The sequence below is a fragment of the Acanthaster planci genome, linkage group LG10 (assembly GCF_054643075.1).
Source record: "Acanthaster planci isolate LZ-2023a linkage group LG10, COTS_SCS, whole genome shotgun sequence".
Taxonomy (NCBI): Eukaryota; Metazoa; Echinodermata; class Asteroidea; order Valvatida; family Acanthasteridae; genus Acanthaster; species Acanthaster planci.
Window position 1 is genome coordinate 5,721,629 of NC_141786.1, and position 20,251 is coordinate 5,741,879.

Consider the following 20,251-nt stretch of genomic DNA (forward strand, 5'->3'; position numbering starts at 1 on the left):
CCGACAGAGAGCTTCAACCTGTGCAATTTGCATATCGAGTCGCAGTGTTTTCTTCCGAACACATATAACGCGTTTTGCTGAAGTCAGACACCGCGCCCACAACCTGTGGAAAATAAAAAAAAAGACAAAATGAATAAAGACAAAGTGCAGCTTGCGGTGGACTCTGCATATAAAAAGCTCCACCTGGTGACTACCTGAGGTACGGTAGCTAGTCCAGCAACGCTGTTGACACAGCATGTACGTGGGTACCTATACGGTTGTAAAAATTTAGTTTCTGCGTGACTCTACATCGGTACATTACGATACACGCAGCAACGTGTATCGTAATGTTAGGCCTTTTATTAATGGGCATGTCAGCAATCTGACATGCCCATTAATAAAAGGCCTAACGAGTATGCTCAAAACCTTTGTGAGATTGAATGAAAAACAGGGTCCTACAGAGTGGAAATGCTAGATCCGCAACCGGGGATTTGCCCTGAAAACCATTGCTAATACCAAATGGCTGAACATGAAGCAGTTGCATAGTCATTGAATAAGTGTAACTGAGACTCAGGTATAGTCTTTGCAAGAGATGAAAACATTTGATTGCAACCATCACTCGCTCATCACGTATACGTACTGTTGAAGTTTTACGGAGAGATGTACTTCACCATCGAGAACTGCCTTACTTTTTTGGAATGAGGTATCGCGTTCTGAGAGTGGCACCATGGATGGCAAGTTCTTCCCTGGTAAAAAAAAAACCTCGGTCTGTAAAAAATACTGTAGCGCCGGCAGGTTCGGCCGGTGGGGGCGCCAGCTCAGACCCACATGGAGCTAGCTGGCTGCCCCCGCTGGTATGCCAACGTCCCGCGTTTCTCCCACGTCGCGCCTGCGCAGTCCCCGCCTAGACACCTCGTGTCTAGAGCTTGGTGTGAAAAACAGTGTTGTGACGTCGAAAGAAATAAAACAGAGGTTTCTTGCCCGGAACGGCGATTTGTGGCTGATTCAGAGCCCAATTAGTAGGACAATAGAATCTCAATACTCAACAAAATTTAAAAGCCAGGGCAAATTATCCTCAGTAAGATTTTTCTTCTATTTCTTTTTGCAATAAAATTGGTGGCTCTTCCAGGACCTATTGCAGCAAGGTACTTACTTGACGGTATAATAGACCAGGTCTGTGCAAGACCTGTAATATCAAATCTGTAATATCTTTCACAGAATTTTTCTGTGCAATCGATAACGCAGCGATCGAAAGCATTATCATTTTTTTTTGTTGGGTTGTTTGTTGATGTGTTTGTTTGCTTGTTCCTTTTTTTTGGGGGGGGGCTTTTTCGCAATTTTGTATAACCAGATTAAAACATCACCCACGATATTTCTATACTCGAAAATTCCGTTCGCACATTGTGCATAGGCTTCGGTGTGCGTGGATATGAAAGACCTGCCAACAAAATGCAAACAGAAAACAGTGCACAGTGCATAGGCATGCACCCAGCTTGTACTGGATCTTCGTCACATACGTAACGCACTCAGATCGTTTTGTCCGGAACACCTTAGACCAAAAAGGCTTTAAATCCGATGGAGCCTACATAATGCTGTTTTTTAAACAAAATACAATCATTTAAAGCCCTAGATCTCCGAAGGTACGTATCGATTTCCGATGGGGTTATAACCTTGCAGATATCTACAAAGGGAATTGTTATAGACAACAATTGACCCGATGTGATGATAACATCATCAGGTGAATGTCTCGTGAAATTAGAGGTGCATCTCAAACCCGTGTCTCCTGAAGTACATGTCGAATTGGATTTACTTTGTAAATAGCTAGAAAGAGAAGTGTTGTGAACGAAAATTAGCCTGATGTGATGATTACGTCGTCGGGGGAGGAACGCATGACCCCCCCTTTTTTCTCTTCTTGTCTTTTCGTTTGAAGGAACAGTTCAAATTTTGAGGGACTGCAATTTTCTTGGCCCGCACGATAAGTTCTTTCAGCCATTATGTTTTAAACTACGGCACCAACAGTAACGTGCTGTGTTCAAACATGTGTGCAGAGGAGCTTTACAACAAACAGCTGATGGACATACGAAAGGTACACCTTTCCGAAATTGTGTGCGCACCACAGATTCTGGCACTGCCAGGTTTGGGGTTCCACTCGATTTTTCCACGTTTTGAAGTCATAAATGTCGCCGTGATGGATTTACCGGAATGTGGTAAAAACTAAGTGAAAGATGTTGGCTTTGTCTGCGTGTACACCCTAGCACACAACAGTCTGTTGGCATGGTAAACTGCTAAGAATTGTAAAATTGCAGCAACTGAATGGCACTTAACTCTGCCTACCAGCTGCGCACGCGCGGTTGTTACTTTCTTATGTACTTGCTACTAAAAGAAAATTATTGCCTCCTGCGATTACAAATGTTTTCAAATGGGAAATAGAATATTAAAAAGAAGATTGAATTGCCTACACATTGTAAATATTTTTTATTAAACCAAAAATAATAAGAACAATACGCTAAATATATAGATTATTATTTAAAAAGTACTGTCGGCCCAACAGTGTCCTGATATTTTTTGACAGCTGGATGGCTAATAATCATAATGTTCACCCCCCCCGAAAAAGAGTCATTTACTGCCGTCTGTATTGTTATATTTTAGTACCTGCAAAATGTCCTGTTTTGCTTTACACCTTGTAGCAAATTCATCCATACCTGTGTTCGTTATTCGTTAGAAAATACCACTACAAAAATACAGAGAACGACAACGTTATAGTAACAATACTGGATAATTCTAGCCAAACAACTTGGGACACGTCAGTTTTGCTCGTTATAACGCAAGAGAAATGCAGGTCTCGTATATATCGTTTAACATGTGAAGCCAGTGTACCGATCGCCATTGGAAACTGTATCCCATTCTATGGAAAATAGGACCCTCTTGTAGTTGCAATGGCTGGTTTGAAAGGTGTGTGAGAAGTAACATATGTGCAATACTCAAAACTACTGACTTGTTGAACTTGCGTGATAACACTGTCGCTTGGTAATTACCACTGTCTTTATCAAGAAAACTGTTAACTGTCCAAATATTCAATTATATCGTGGAACTTTGAGAATGAGAATGGTTGTGACGTAACATAATTCAAGAAAGCAACAAGCACAGAGAAATGAACACAAAACCTTGTAAACATTATCCGTGTAATCAGCCTAAGGCTACCAGAAGTATATCTTTAAGAAACACTACACTTTATGTGGGCCTGATTAATCATCGTCAACACATAACAGTTACGTCAACACACCGTCAACTCATCCCATATGCATTTGAAATCAATTGCACAGACATAAAACTGTAATATTTGGGCAAAGGTAATTGTCCAGTGGTTTGAAGTTGCATTTCAATTTTCAGAATGGATTTTCTCACACTAAATTTAGTGAACTAAAAAGAGCCGTTTAAAAGGGTCAAACCTCTTACGGTTTTGCCAAAGTGTCCTTTTGATGAATAGTTCACGGTTAAATATCAAATCCTTAATTAGTTCTCTCTCTTTCTCTAATTTTTAACGTGTTTAAGAAGTTTTGACGGTGTGTTAAAGGCAATTAGTATTACCCTCTCTGTCTTTGGCAGTTTGCGACTAAGCCCAGGTAACCTAATGAGCCTTTGAAAAGGGTGACATGAACTTCCAAAATTAACGTAAATCAGAAAAGGGCAATTCTCGCCTTCAACTTTAAATTAGAGCTATTTTAATGGTTCTTTGGGACAAAACGTGAACACTACAAAAAAGCACCAGGCGACAAGCCAAGCCCTCATTACAGTTTCCGCCCGTAACCGTTTTGATAACTTGCTGTCCATTTTAACTGTGTAATTGACATTTTAGTAAATGTTGAGTACCCATTTTGCAATTTGCTGTCAGATAACGAGGTGAGTGAGGCGGTGTTTACTGATAAGTAAGCCGTCTACGTGTGAGAGCTGACTTATCAGTAAGTAAACAGTTTGCAAAGTCAGGGGCAGAATGTTTTTTATCAAAGTTTGCAGGTATAACACTGAATTATATTTGACGATTTTAACGTTGGATTAGTTGAAATTATGTTTTTCGAAGTGTTGCTTGTTTCCTTCCAAGATCGTCACTTATCCAGAATATGCAGTTGCCAAAGACTTTGCAAGAAAAGAATGACCTAGGTTTTGCTTAATGGAAAAGAATGGAAAACAACAAACCTTATCAAGATCGTGAACTCCTTTCTCGGTGAATGTAGACTTCCGGTTACACAAATTCAAAAGCTTTAGCGAGCTCTGAAATCCAACCTCTGATTTTTGAACTCACTTTCGAATATATTCGTAAAACTTGAACTTTTACATATGACAGTAGCATAAACTCGTTGAAAATATTTTAACAACCGCCTCCCAAAGTCCAAACCTGGACACGTCACTTGAGACGCCCATTGTCAAGGTTCTATCGGAAACACAATCTATCAACCACCTGCTTCATGCCGGCTATGGCACACAGCCTCTCAAAAACACATAAAAAGTTTATCTAAACGTATACTGGCAAATAATCAGGCTCTTCAAAATAATCTTGAGACTTTTTCTTAGACGTCAAATAATGGCTCTTTTTTTTTAATCTTGCAGTGTCTCTAGATTCCTGTGTGATAAAAAGGCTCAAGGATCTAATAAATAGCAGGTAGGCCCAGAGGACACCAACGGACTAAATCGTTCGTAAGCTTCATCATGCAAGGCTCTAGCTTCGCTCTCCTGTTCTTTGGTAAGTTGCGCCTAATTTAATCATGGCATGCGAGCACGACTCCGTGAGAGACTTTTAACACAATGGCGATGGTAATAGGTTATATTTTATCAAAGTTCCATGATCACCATACCTAAAGTGACAGTCAATGGCAGGAAAAACTAACGTTTTCAAGACCATAAAGAAAAGCTGGTATACCTGTTAAAAATTGGCACCGTGTTTGCCATCTTATGTCCCTTTGGAATAAATTAAACTTTCTGGGAGTGTTTGTGGTTCATTTTTTCAGGCAGTTTGTTTCCTGTCTGCAAATTTCACGTAATTTGTTGACATAGCTCGTGTGAAAGTGAGCTCGTAGCAGTAGTATTCGGCAACATTGTCGAGTTCTCTCACATAGCCACATATGCGACACGAAATTGTAGGCGTGCGACCTCGTCTCTGTCTATGCTATTAATTTGATGGCATAGTGAGACGGGCAGTGATGGCCATCACAATCGTCTTATTTTATGGTTGATATTTTATATAGTTTCATTGAAATTGTTTTTAGTTCAAGCTGTTCTATGCCATGGTTCGTCCGCACGCTTTTCGTATGCGTTAGCGCACAGCTGGCTTTCAGCTTTTGATATCTGCCGATGTGCATGATGCCTGCATAAAAATTGTGTGTATGCTGACAAGTAACAGTCCTCTGCCTGCTGACAGGCTACGGGTACCCTCTGCTTTCAGTGCTTTTGACAGTGTTTGACATTGCCACTGTTCAGAAAAGAACGTCTTGACACAATGCTACTACAATAATAAGTAAGCGCCCATAGTGAGTGTGCCGCTGTCATTTCACAGGTGGACTCTTATTTGATTCCTGTAACTTGTAATTGATTCTGGGCTTCACAGGCGCACCAGTTCTCCAACCAGTCCCTGCTCTTCCCCCGTGGTCAACAAGGCTATTAAATAAAATCATTGTTTCACACCAGAAAATTTAGAGGTGTGAATGTAACAACGACGACGATCAAAACCCAAGTGCTAAAAGGGACCATTGGCCCCCGGCCAAAAGAGCCACCTTTTTTGTTTGAAAAATAATCAACAGCAAACGCTTTGGTTTATGGTGTTTCCCCTCCTTCAAAAAAGTGAGTTGGAAGCCCCAGATGTAGTTTCACATCTTAGGAAAGCCTTGAAAGGTTTAATGATCTTTCGCCTAAAAATAAGTCCTGCCCCGAAAATTTGGCTCCTCATTCATCCCTGTCGGTGCCCCATGGTTATGTAAGAAGTGAATAGCAGTGCCTTGTTAATGTGCTTCAACTTCCCCTTTCTTAGGAGTCGTCTCCATCTTTGTCCTTGGTACGGCACAAGGAAGTAGTTTGTCTGGTGGTAAGACCATTTTAGTCTTGTTTCTCATGATCTTATCAACGGAAAGGGATTGATTGACATTGCTCAACAGACAAAAACGTGTCTGTCTTCAATTTAGGCCTACTGACAGTTCACATCTGTATAATAACATCTACACGGATTTATTTATAACTCTTTTTTTTCAATATTACTTAAAATATCTTAAGTCTCCCTGACTGGAAGCAAGGCTATTTACGCTCTGTGCTATAGGCCTAGTGTTGCCTTATAAAACGTGCCTGCTTGACTTAACCGTTTGTGAAAATGTTATTGCGTCTAGGCTCGAAGGCACTCTCAAGTGCGCGCTCTGCACGTGTTTCAGTGGGAAATTATGAACTGAGTTTTTCCAGTTTGAATTTATTTTGCCTACGTAGTGAGGACTTAAGTGAATTCATGCCATGCAAGCAGTTGCTTTATATCATGAAATCTTTCGTTTTGTTTGTTTTTGTTTTTCATTCTTTTTTATACAACAACAGCAAAGAAAAAATATTTTCATGGAGGAGTAGCCCCATTTCTACTTTAGTTTTGTGAAAATAAAATTTAAAAAAGTAAGCCTCATATCTAGGGAATGTTTTCCGAGGTTTTAATTCATAAACGGCATAAAATAAAGAATTAAAGTTTTCCCAACATTTTCAGACTTGAGCTCTGAAGGAGAAAGGCGTAAAAATTTCACATTTTTTGACACATTTCCGTTAGATGCTTTTCCCCTGCCCGACTGGACGCGTTTGAATATTGACAAAAATTCTGAAGTGAAACATACGTGTCTTTAGCTTAACAATAGAGGCAAAAGGTATATTTTGTAAAGCAAATCACCAATACAGTCAATGGGAGTATAATGTACGTGCATTCATGTTGTTTAGCTTTCCCCTTATTACGGAGCCACTCAGGGGACAGGCACAATTACATATTTTTTTTGTTCTCTCGAAATCATTTCGTTTCCTCAAGATATCATTCCGTTCCCTTGAAATCATTTCGTTCCCTCGAATTGTTGATTTCGTTCCCTCGAAGGATGCCTGCGTACTTTGCACGATGAAGTTGTCACTACGCACCTTGGAGTTACTTTAATCTGGAAGCGTTTTCCTGTCCGACGAGTGTAGAGTAGTGGCGCCAGGTACACAAACATAATTCGAGTGAATGAAATCGGTATTTCAAGAGAACGGAATAATAATTCGAGGGAACAAAATAAAAATTCGACGGAACGAAATAGAAAAAAAAACGCTGTGCCTGTCCCCTTAGGGGCACCGTACTTTATCGAGGGGACATGCACGCCGATATTCAAAACCGGAAATAGGAAACCCCACTTTCCACTCGTTGCAAGCTTGTTTCCGGATGACTGATCAGAGAAATCTTCACTTGGACATACCGTATTACCACAATACGATACATTTCACAACAGAATACGATATTGGGGGATTGGTTCATTAACAAAAATAGATGTTGATACAAAAATATCGGTGTATGAAAATAGTGAATTAATGTGATATCTTTTGCAATCTTTGCATGAAACTGTGCCCGAAACAAGTTTTGCGCACGAGCGTTTGATCCTTTATGTCGAATGTAATTCCTTGTCAACGTATTAGATTTTAAACATTTTTTATAACCAGGCACAACAAACAACTGGGGTCAGATTTTGACATTTTAAACAAAGTAGGAATAAATAATAAATGCAGTTCAAACCCCCCTTTTCAAACAATTCTTAATACTGATTGAGGTCTTATGGTTGTTACTTCACAAAACAGTCTGTGACCAAGGCTGGCTTCGCTTCGGTGACTACTGCTACCTTTACACTACGAACATTATGGTAGATTTTTATGAAGCTAGAGGTTATTGTAAGGGCGAAGGCGCTGACTTGGTTAGCATCCATAGTCAAGAGGAACAAACGTTCTTATATGGTAAGTATTTGCTTTTGACAGAGTTCTGTAAATTAATTGTAGCAAACAGCTGCGTGCCCAGCTTTTAGCCAAATTACGTTGTTGTTAACTTGAAGGATAAACTCTAAAATGAACAGCATATTCGTTCGTTTTCACGAGAGACATTTTTCGAAAGTTTGTTTACTGGAGAAAAGTACTCTCAAATTCGTTCCTATGATATCTGTATTTAGAAAGATTGCTTCTATTTTAGGAAACACCTTGAACGTTACGAAACTTTTTTTTTCAAAATTCGTTTTAAGAAAATTTTCCCAAGCTCAGATTTATGAATCATGTTTTGAAGTTTCTTTTCGTGAGATAAAAATTGGTCTGAATTAATCTGGAAAATACATGTTATGTACAAACAAACTCCGTCCCAAGATATCTTGTGAAACGATTTGTTTCCAAAATAGAAACATTACCTTTCAATATATAAGTAGACCTCATAAGAATAAGTTACAGAATATGTTTACAACAAGTGAACTTAATATACTAAAATTCCTGTAAAAACAAATTTGATAAAAAAATATACTTCACCAAAGCTACCTTTAAAAAAATTCTACTTCACTTTCTGAAAATATATATTTCATAGCACTCAACAGATTTCGAATACATCCAATTATGCCCGCTAGGGCTGGTGGTTGAGTCTGTAATCCGGGTTTCGTTATTATTCGTCATTTTTTTTTCAATTTCCTGTGTCCAATTTGACGCATTTGCATCCATTTGTTATGGTAGCTGTGATACATGTAATTACTCGTTATTAAGTACCTATGACCTGATAGTATACATGTACATGATGGGCAGCTTGTACGGAGCATTGTAGTATGACTGTTGAACAGATGCTTCCGAGAAAGGGGTGTCATGAATACCGAGTGCGCCTTTTAGCAAGAAACTTTTGCATCATCCTTTAATTTTTTTTTTGGGGGGGCTCTTTTTGTTTTGTTTAATAAGCGCCTATGAAGTAAGTGTAGAAGGTTTTCATTCATGAGAAATTCCTAACCTTGTTTTTGTCATAGATAATCACTATCCTGGTTATACGTACTGGGTGGGATACACCGATTTGGCCAGTGAAGGTAATTTCATCTGGACGGATGGTACACAGGTGATTTTTCTGATTTATTGCACTTAAGATTTAATCATTGTTGAGAAAATGGCGACACCGTGCATTGATTTAAATTGCATTTCCTAACGTGGCATTTATTGGTGAATTAGTAGCAAGCACGTGAAGTAAGTAATCTTCGTTTCATAGATTGATTTGCAATACAACGATACAACTTGACTGCACTGGCGTTTGTCATCAGTAACAATCTGCTCAGTCCTAATAGTGAACACACTTTTTTTCCAATTTCTGACCAAACCTGTGACTTGATATTAGAACTTGTAATTGGATTTGCTGATTTTTGGGGGGTTTTTTTGTTACGCTTTTGAGGTGCAATTGTTAACACATATACGAGGCACCTGAAAGATCCAAATCATTATTCGTTGGTTTCAACTTCAAACACATAAAGTTATCAAATAGATTACACATAATGCAGCCCTTGTTTTAGGGCTTGTGTTTGCCTAAGATTTGAAATGTGTAATATTGTTGAATCACGGATGAATTCGATATGAGTTCGAGTTATTCCCCAGTTCTTCTCGGAACCACACATACTCAAGAAAGAGATTGATACATGGTGCAACCGTAACTATTTTAAAAACCTTTTATGACTTAAACCAATTAAAAGGTAGTGTGTTTTGAAGTAATTGTTTGGACGCTTTAACTTCGTCTCTTTCACCATGTAGTTATGGTGACTAGTCTTTAGTATATGTTGAAATAAGTCTCATGCCGGGAATTAGGGGGTTGTTCTGACAATACTCTGACACCCTCAAAAACAATAATATTAATTACAAAATAAAGGAACATATGAAGGAAATAGCAATCATGGAAATACAAATAGAAAAATCGGACATCCTGTGAGGTTATATCGTTTGCTCTTACCTCAATATCAATGCAGTGCATTACCTCGTTATAAGCTTTCCCCACACAATTTGACAAAAAGGCTCGACAAGCTAATGCGCCAGATATATTTCTAGATCTGCCAATTTGCTTACTCGGTTTCTTTGCCATTGCTTGATAGAATACTTACACTAACTGGGCTCCTGACGAGCCAGACAACGCTGGTGGTGAGGACTGCGCCTATATGGACCCGGGTTTCTACGGACCAGGGGGAAACTGGAATGATGTCCCATGCTCCAAGCCCTACCTTATCATCTGCAAAAAACGAATTACCCGTAAGTATGTAGCCATGCTATTAGGCTTTGAATCGGGGTTCTACCGTCCCCGTTTTACTAAGACACAATTTGTCTCGCCAGTGAGTAACAAACAGGTTGCAAAATTCACAATCGAAGTTGGTTTAATTAAAACAGTAGTTTTACCAATATTGAGTGTTTTCTAGGCTTAACCAATGCCACTTCACGAAAGATGGGATCTTAAATAAAGCAGAACATATATATAAAGAGACCGTTGCTCCAGACCCTTCATCCTATGTGGTAACTCCAACGACAGTGTTCACTGGTTAGCCAAGGGTCAGCAGGTAATTATCCCCAAACCGCGCTTAAGACCAGTCATACGTTGCACGAAAGCGAACACAGACGCAAATGTGTGACGTCAGATCAAATATTCGCGCTCTGCGAATCCCCCAAAACTCAACTTCTTCAACTCGAGCGGAGGTTTGCTGAAGAATATTTGGACGTGAAATTCGTTTACCTTTCACGTTTGCCTGTAGGATGAACTGGCTTTTCGGGAAGACGAAAATTAGTGTTTCCCTAAAAATATCTGAAAGAATGAAGGAAAACGGAAAACGTTGGGAAACTGCGTAAAGAGAATCAAGCTGCAGTAAAGTTAAGCAAGTTATCTTTGAGCCAATGAAAGTGGAAACACACGTGGTTGGCCTAACTCTGTAATGAAGGCACCATTGTCTAACACTCATTTTGCTCTAAAATCTCCAATAATTGCGTTCTTTGGGTGTCTAAGAAAATCCTTGCGCAATTCGTGATTAGCAGACTATAATCGTGATCTTGCACGGTGAATAAGGCACTAATATCATTCCAAACACCTATGTGTGGGATTGGATTTAAAGAGTTACCGACTACATTTTTTTCTCGAAAGACTTCAAACGCACGGGACACCTTGTAAATATTTTTTTCAATTGATGAGTTAGTGTACAATGATCGATCTTTTTCTATTTTATTATTTATCGATGTGTTACTGTGGAGACTTTTCTTTCTGTTTCTTTTGGTTTCCAAAGCGTCAAGCTGTGATGACAAACCTTGTCAAAATGGGGGAGTTTGTGAAAGCGTCTCAAATGGTGGCTACCAGTGTAAATGTAAAGGTGGATACTCGGGCAAGAATTGCCAAATAGGTATGTTAAGCCCGAATGGGTGTGAGGTATTTTTAATAAAGTAATTTTCTATTTGCTATGCATGTACCATGAGTATGTTTAGAAGGGCAGGTTTAAAATGGTAGATAAATAAAATCGCGTCCTTTTTGAATGTTAAAATTCAGTCAAGAACACAACATAGCTTACAACATCAACCCTGCAACCCTTCAAATATTCACGTTGTTAAAACCTTGGTGTTTTATGGGAAAGTTGCAAAAGGCCATACTCAAACTGTTGGGGTTTTTCAAACATTAACTAGTCGGGAGAATAATGTATGTTATTATTATCATTTTTTAGTCTTTCATGGCCACTGCAGTAGTAAACTTTTCTCCCCAAGTTAAATCTTGAATCTGTCAAGAACTCAGTGCTTACAAATATGATATCTGCGAGTATACAGAGAAAAACAAGTTCCCTTCACTGCAACATTGAATCACTCATCATGAAATACTGCAATATGCCATTCTGCCCAAACTACAGATAAAGTTGTAAATACCGGACATTCATGGGCTTGTATCCGTTACAGCTGGTTGATATGAAGGTTTAACTTCCTTTTGATATTATTTCGCAGACTACTACTGTGAGTCTGATTGGTATCACTCGGGAGACTTCTGCTATCTTTTCCGGGACGAGTTCAAATATTTCAACGATCGGCAAACCTGGGACGGAGCTGAAACCAAGTGTCAGTCCTACGGGGGAAATCTTGTCAGCATCCACAGCAAGGAGGAAAACGACTTCATCTTTGGTAATTTACGAATAAACTGCTTGTGCCAAATATGTCATGGTTTTAACAAGGTAATCTTGACTTGGAATTTTTTGGATACCTGATACTCATGTTTGCTTTTGACGCCCCACAAAGTTTGTGCTACTTTCTTGTCTGATCACTGGGAATAACGTTAATAAAATTGACTATATCAATTTTATAATCTGATATAAAACAACAAGAAGAAGATGGCAATGCTACATTGCACTGGAAAATGCTGAAGAATAATATTTTTCTTCTGAAAGTGGCACAGTTGACAACTTGTTTAAAACAGAAGCTATTTCTTGCAAGCCCCATTACTGGGGATGTTGGTTTATCTAATAAACTGAAAAAGAGATGTTTTCCAATTTGCAATACTAAGTGTTGGGTATCTTAGTTTTCCCGAACTGTCATTATTTGATATGTCCTTTTCTACCTATCACCAGGCCTACATGGCCTTAAGATGCATTCAATCGAGTCTGCCTCAATGCTACAACTATGAACACAAATAATGATGTCTGTAATCACGAATAAAATTGGTTATTGAAAGAGAACAGCATTTTCTGCTACTGTTTCCTGCAATACTAGTTATATAACTTCCATTCGGTACACAGATCACATGGGCTACAGTAAAGGTCGCTTTTATATTGGTTTCACGGACAGAGTAACAGAAGGCACGTTCGAATGGAGCGACGGGACAAAGGTAGGAAAATTCTGGAAAATCTCACCAGTGGGCAAACGCTCATTGCTGAAACAGAGGATGGTCTGAAATGCTATTTGCGTCTTAATTTACAAAACAATATTTTTTCACGTTCATACATACGTCACAAGCCCGTTGGGCTAAACCGGGCTTCGTTTTAGTAGGGACAAAAGAATTTGGTGCTGAACGCAGGGGAAGCCACCAAATCCATTAGTTGAGAGGAAGAGGGTTTTTCAGACTTTAAGCTGTCGTCTGTGCAAAATTGCTGCTATCATTGACGGTAATACAGACCTATCAGTAAGCAATATGGTGTATCTGACATAATTTTTTTTAATAATGGGAATCCAACCTAATTCATCGGCGATACTGCTTTTCCATCCAACGTCAAAAACAACAGTTAAGCGTTGACCAGACCATTCATGCTGGACCCTTTTTAGTATATCTGTATGTTGATTTGTTTTCCGGATGACCACGAAGTTGTGTTTTTGATACTCCTTTTTTCATAATATGTTTTCATATTATTTTCATATTGAACAATGTACAGCGTGCCACCAAGAGTTAGCGACAGACAGGCCACTTTTCAAGTTTACCGTAGCCACGCTACCGCAGTTAAGGATACCTCGTGTAATTCGTGGATACTTGCTTGATTGAGGCGTTCTTTGCGCCACACTACACCATTTCGAATTTTCAACCAAGAAAAACAAAAATATTCGAAAAAAGTTTTCGTATACAGCGCAGTGACACTTTGTGGACTATTTATCCTATGATACAAACTAAGAAAAGGTTTGTCCATTACAACCACTTTATGGCGTACTACATTGTAAATCGCCCATATTGTGACTTACATTTTGCCTGAACTCTACTAACTGCAAGTACACGGTGGAGTTGATTTTGTATAATTATCTTAATAAGACGGTTTCACGAAGCTCTATTCGGAAAGCAGACACTAACAATCAAGTGACTTACTTTTTTAAAACCTTTAATTTCAAAGGAAGGGGAAATCTGAAACATTTATACAGAATCCAAATAAAAATTACGTTGCTTAGATTTCAGCGTGCGTCACTGTCTTCTCTGAATATGAAGTGTAGCAAAATCGTCATCCTTGGGTATTCAGTTATCCACGTTTAGCTATTTTTGAAAAAAACACGTGTCATTTTGTCCTTGTAAATCATGTTTCCCATGAATAACGCTGGGTTTGCTAATAGGTGTAGATAGAATGCAGAGGAAAAGCCTACCATTAAAAGATAATGCAGTTAGCTTTGTGAACCCTTGCTTGGCCGACTTATGGGAATTGTGCATTAACAAAGGAATAAATGGGTACTTGGTAGGTCTCAAATGCGCGTTTAAGTCGAGGCCATTAAGTCTCCTGAGCCGGTCTTAAACACAAGCTTAAGATCGACGAAACATATTTATTCCTATTCACCAATACCTTTTAAGTCAGAGGGTCAAAATAAGTCCACATATGTATGGATATGCAACGATTTTGTTCCATAATTTTACTTTCGTTTCCCCGAGCACTCCAGTTCATTTTATGGTATATTCCTTGTACATGTTGTACAAAAGAATCTCATTATTTATGGACTTGGTGTGCTTGATGAGCTACGTGCACGCAGACTCTTTACCAATCAAAATAAATTAAATCCAGGTGCCAGCGTGTGTTTTAGCCAGCGGGCATTATCACTTCTTAGTGGGCACTCATACACGGTCAAGTTGCACGTCGTTGAATATAGAAACTGTCTTAGAAAATTAATAATAGGCCTGTCATGATTTGTTAAATAATGCCTTCTTATTAAAACTACTCCAAAAACGCTCGTGGATACCATGTGAAAGTAATCCACAGAAGATGAGTAAAAAAGGAATTTCACGACGTTCCTTCTCCGCCAATATCGTTCACATGTCTCCTTGTTTGTTCGTGCACGTTTTGTTTTACATCAGTTTCTAATACGCAAACAAAAACATAGTGATATTAGTGTATAATATGTTATAGTCTTATAATATATTGCAAAATTACCTTCATGCATTCGATGGAAGATTTTGGTCACGCTGGTTTTGGTGCAGGTCTCATCAGAAAAGGTTATATATTTATTGCACGTAAGAATTTCTATAAACGCTGAATCAGCCGCGATTTTTTTCATATTAACTGTAAACTGATTACGTTTGTTGAATCACCTCTACACCCCAATTTGGGGTCTAGGGACGCAAATATACAAGGGTTTCCTTTCATCAGGGATATGAATGCCAGGTCATACCCCCCATGAAAGGAAATTCTTGCAATTTTTTGCCGTAGTTTGTTGCAAGGTATTTGTCTTTCACCTCAGGCAAACTTCTTTCATTATTCAGAGTAGAGGGGGTTTTGTTGCGGAGGTTAATTAAATAACTTCAAAGTCCAATACTTTGCATGGTATTGTTCATATTCAAGAGTTAAGGAAGCTCTTAATCAGATGTCATATGTAGGACTCAATATACATTTGGGCTGCTACGTGACAAAAGTGCTATAATTATTTTTTTTAAGACAGAGTTGTTGGGACTTTCATGTGTCCTCCTGGTAACTATCCAGCATCACATTGTGCGTCACAAACGTAAATGTGCACCAGGGGAGGGGAATGACGCCGATCTCCCCACAATGAAAGCCCCGTTCTCATGTACCGTTGTATTCTATAAGGTCTATAAGAGCAACGACCCTCAAAATTATGCACACAGGATGCAACATCAAAAGCCACTGAAATATTCGTGTTTTGCAGGCAGACTTTGTAAACTGGCACCCCAGGTTGCCTGACAACAATGGAAACGAGGACTACGCCTTCATTAATCCTGAATTCTATGGCTCACTTTGGGCCGACGCTTATGGTGGTGCACATTACGGTTATGTGTGCAAGAAACCTGCATCATGTAAGCACATCTCTTCGTCGGCCAACTTAAAAGACTTAAAAGACAGGTTGGAGAGTTAGAAGAAATTTGTCGGTAGCAGCGCTCCTTGATTAATAAATTCATTAATAAATGTTTGATTTTGCCAAGCGCTCAGTAAGAAGCCATAAATAGATTCACCCAACGCAGTGTGAATGCACCTTTTTTGCGCACAAGTATCAACTCCGTTTACACGATTACCGGATGGGTGCATATTATATTACCGGAGAATCTAATAGATCGTAAAAAAATCCGAAAATTTCATGTAGAATAACTTAACACAGATAACATTGTTCAAAAACCAATTATTTTGATTTTTAAAATATGTTTATTTGCCCTGATTAAATAGAGGTTGCTTGAAATTATAACATTTTCTTCGAAATATCTCCCATAGTGTGTCAACCAAAGACGTGTCAGAATGGGGCTACTTGCATTGATTTGGTCGTTGACTACCAGTGTAATTGTCTTGACGGCTTTGAGGGGAAAAACTGCGAGACCAGTAAGTTGCCAGTCTTAAAACTAACTGTTTAACTCAATTTCAATTCATATTCTATTTATTCAAAAAGGGGCCGAGTTAACTGCAACCACTGTTTTCAGGTTAATTACAAAGTACAACATCCCAATCCAAAATATTAATGTTTAGAACCAACGAGTAGCAAATTGATATAATATACGTTTAAAAACTTTCTGTTCGTCAGACATTGATGATTGTGCAGAGCAGCCATGCTTAAACGGAGGGGCTTGCGTCGATCTGGTCAATGGCTACCGATGTGACTGTTTGGATGGCTTCGAAGGAAAAGACTGTGAGATCAGTAAGTATGGCCGACCCCACTAGCTTTTCTGATCACATCAGGGAATACCTCTTTGTTGTTTTGTTGGACCATTACCAAATGGCTATTTTATAAAAACAAAAATCGTGTGCAAACCTTTTTCTGTTCGTTTCAGACTTTCATTGGGAGTAATAAGACAAATTACACCAGCGAAAATAAGGCAACAAGATTTACAAATTAACTTACATAAATATTGACAATGCTTGTACGGTCCATAAGCATTTTTCATTTTCATTCAATATTTTTTAGATACCGACGACTGTGCACTGATAACATGCAAGTCTGGTCGTGTCTGCGTGGACGGAATCAACTCGTATTGCTGTCTCCCTCAGTCTTAAATATATAGAGAGGGCAATGCATGCAAATGAGCTTACCCATTTACAACTATCATCAGATCACAGCTTACCAAAAATCAAGCGATTTCCAACCTTTTAATTCATAAAGATGCGAACGAAAAAGAATAGAGAAGAGTGAAGTCTAATCAAAGCCCCCAAAACTGACAGTCTCTAGTTAATCAACAGATGTCACAGTTTCTTAGACGTGTTGTATCCCCAGCATGGAAACCCACACCAGAAGAAGATAACCTTTCTCTTTGATGGGTGTCAAGCATTCAACATTGAATTTCACTTTTCCGAACATAACTGCCGGTTATTGTCTTTCTCTCTAACTCTTTTAAAACCTGGCTTTGGGGTGTTGTTAAAATTTCAAATCTGAGTGCAGTTTTAAATTAACATGCAACGGAGATGCTCTTTAAGAAAAACCCGCAAAATTGGCGTTCAATTTCTGTACTGCTTTGACGATCAGAGGAAAACTGTATAACGAAGTCATCTGCTACCACCAATATACAACGCTTGAGTCAAGGAAACTGTGTTAATCTATCGACAGTGTTAATTTCCACCTTGAAATGGAAATGCAAGGCAGTGTTCTATTAGAAAGAAATGACATGAGGAAAATAAGTAAAACCCTTGACTAAAAACGATTATTAAATACAAATTTCAATTGAAATTAAAACTGATCAAACGTCATATTACACTTGCATTTACAATTCTGAATAAATATAACGTTTCATTTTGAGCAAATTGGAATTGATGTTTCTTGATCATATGAAAAACAGGTTGGTCATCAAATGGATTTCGTTGTTCCCAATTGGTATACTACTGGGGCATTTAAATTATTCAAACTACCAGATCTCCCAAATTAAGTATTGCTGTACTTCCACTAGTCTCGATCATGGAATTCGTTTAATTAGAGTTTTACCTGTTCACATTGCAAGCCCCTCACCGAATGTCTGGCCCCTGCGTATGCAAACCCTTAGCGGAGACATTGATTCTGAATGAAGTCATTAATGCTGCACTCTGTCGTGATCGATCGCTTAACCCACACACTAGCTAGCCAAAGTCTTTATCCAAGCTTAACTCACTTTACAACACAATACTGTATACTCAGCGTTTGCCCCCGAAGGCTAGTAAAAATAATACGAGAACAAAACATCAGCGTACAAATCCATCCAATCCATCTTTGGAAATAGTTGTTCGCGGTGCCCCCTGCTGCATCTGACTTGAACCTGCCTACCAACGACGGCAAGCTCAGTGGACGAGTGGTTAAGACGTCTGCACAGGTGGTTTTTTCACCAGACTTCAGGGGCATACACTGAGTATACAGTGTTAACGTACACGTCAGGCAGGGAAAAAATCCAAAATCAATCCTGAATCCGCTCCTGGCTGTAGCCTTATCCATACTTGGTGCAACTGTTATATGTTTATTTACTTGAAAGAGAACCCTGTTAACTTGTTTTACTTATGCGCTAGAAAAAAAGACAGAGTTTGTATTGTTCATGTGTTCGTTTCGTATGGGTTTAATTTTTTTTACAAAAGAACCTTAGACTTTTGCACAAGATCAAAGCAGGACGTCGCGTGACCCTGTGATATGGAGGATGCCCATTGGTTGATTCTTTTATATAAGTTCATATACCCAAGTTCTAAGAACCTTATAATGGGGCAGAACTTTCATACAATCCTGGAACTGCACCAGGACAAGATGGTTACGGTGAAGTAGTGTTCATCATCCCAAGTGGAAATTGTTCTCACCGTAGAGTATGTGATTAGCTACTTGAACGTCCACCAAGTTTCGTTTGAACTAAAAACGGCCGAAACTAGGGCTTGTGCTAGTACTTTGTCGCTAAGAACATTCTCACATCTCCATGTGACTTTTCCTAAATATTACTTGGGGAAGACAAAGGTGAAACTCCAACATAAGTGTTTTTGGGTGATTTCAGTTAGGAATTTTTCTTCCAAAAATTATCGAACGTCATAGGAAGGCCCGACGTAAAATTCCGACAGGTGGACCGCGCGAGGGTTCCGGAAGCTCGCTACATGCCATTTTACTTTAAGGCTCTCTTGTTGACCAAGAGCTTACGCATATTGCCTGTGTACCACAGTAAGTTAGTTATCGACTGTTGCGAGGACATTGATATATCATATGTTGATTTCGCATTTTGCCAACTTTTACGACCTTGTTGGGGATTTGGAGAGTCCAGAAGTTACGACCCGCGTTACTCTGAGCAACAAACGATTTCATACCAGAACTTTGGCGTACAAAGTTCATATTTAATCCGTGTGTACAGATATCTCTATTCTTAAAAGAGCTGATATATCTATTCCTAATAGAGATATATCTTTTCATAATAGAGATATCTATATCTCTATTAATAAAAGAGATATCTCTGTTATGTTTCCAGTCCCGCACACTGCGTCAACGGAAAGGTCATTGTAACGTAACGCACAAAGTTTCACTGAGCCCGAGGGTTCTGTGAAGTTTCCTAATGTAAACAACCACGGGAGTACAAGAACTGAGACAAGGATTCCAACCACTCAAGATAATAAATCTTTAAACACAAAACGTCGAGCGCGACCTGCTGACCTCGGAAGCGGTAACTTGTCTGTATTTGCCCAATAGAGATATTTCTATTCCGGGATTAAATGCTAACTTTGCATGCCATACAGAATTATGACAGTATCTGGGCCTTGTCAGAGGCTTGTCTGCACCACGTTCAGAGCAGGAAAATTCCCCTTTTTTCTAATTTTAATATGTACTAGGAACTATTAGAGCTTTTCGTCAATTGCACGGGTACTTCGCGTATTCTATCTTTTTGTCATTTATAAGTTTAATTATCAATCCTTGAGCAGCTTAAAGCATAGCTGGGATACCGAATTGCCGTTGTATAGTAGAAATTGATTCACTATAGGGTACGCAACGGGACGTGGCGTTGGTATGGTTAGATACAAATCTTTCAAACAGTATGTGGAAAAAAAAATTTCAACTTTTTCAAATTGGAAGCACGAAGGTTTGATCTGAGGCCACAAATTTAAATGTTCGCATTGACGTCTAATATGAACCTGCCTTGACTTGTAGATATCCTCATGTAGACTTAAGGTTTCTCTAAAACTCCAAAGAGTGCAAATTTACTCCATTCGAGTTAAACGTCACCCCCTCTGGTTGAAACTAGGGACCACAAGATTTCGAGTGAATCTCATCAGACAAAGAACTCATGATTTGATTCACGATTCAACTGAAAGGAGTCCTATTTGAAACTATTAAAACATGATTTAAATGGTTTCCACCCTAAAACGTCTAGTCTGTAGGTTAACTCTGTTGGACATTAGGGATGCGCCACAGTTGCTAACCG

At 38.9% G+C, this 20,251-nt stretch overlaps 1 protein-coding gene across 1 annotated transcript; it reads left to right on the top strand.

Moving 5' to 3' along the window:
- Window positions 1-4,586: 4,586 nt before the first annotated feature.
- LOC110980570 (C-type mannose receptor 2-like) lies at window positions 4,587-17,651 on the top strand. Its single transcript, XM_022237388.2, has 12 exons — window positions 4,587-4,717; window positions 5,999-6,052; window positions 7,807-7,959; window positions 8,991-9,076; window positions 10,092-10,245; window positions 11,262-11,375; window positions 11,962-12,135; window positions 12,747-12,835; window positions 15,574-15,721; window positions 16,131-16,235; window positions 16,435-16,548; window positions 16,816-17,651. The coding sequence occupies exons 1-12, from the start codon at window positions 4,684-4,686 to the stop codon at window positions 16,902-16,904; spliced, it is 1,314 nt and encodes a 437-aa protein (XP_022093080.2). The 5' UTR covers window positions 4,587-4,683; the 3' UTR covers window positions 16,905-17,651.
- Window positions 17,652-20,251: the final 2,600 nt, after the last annotated feature.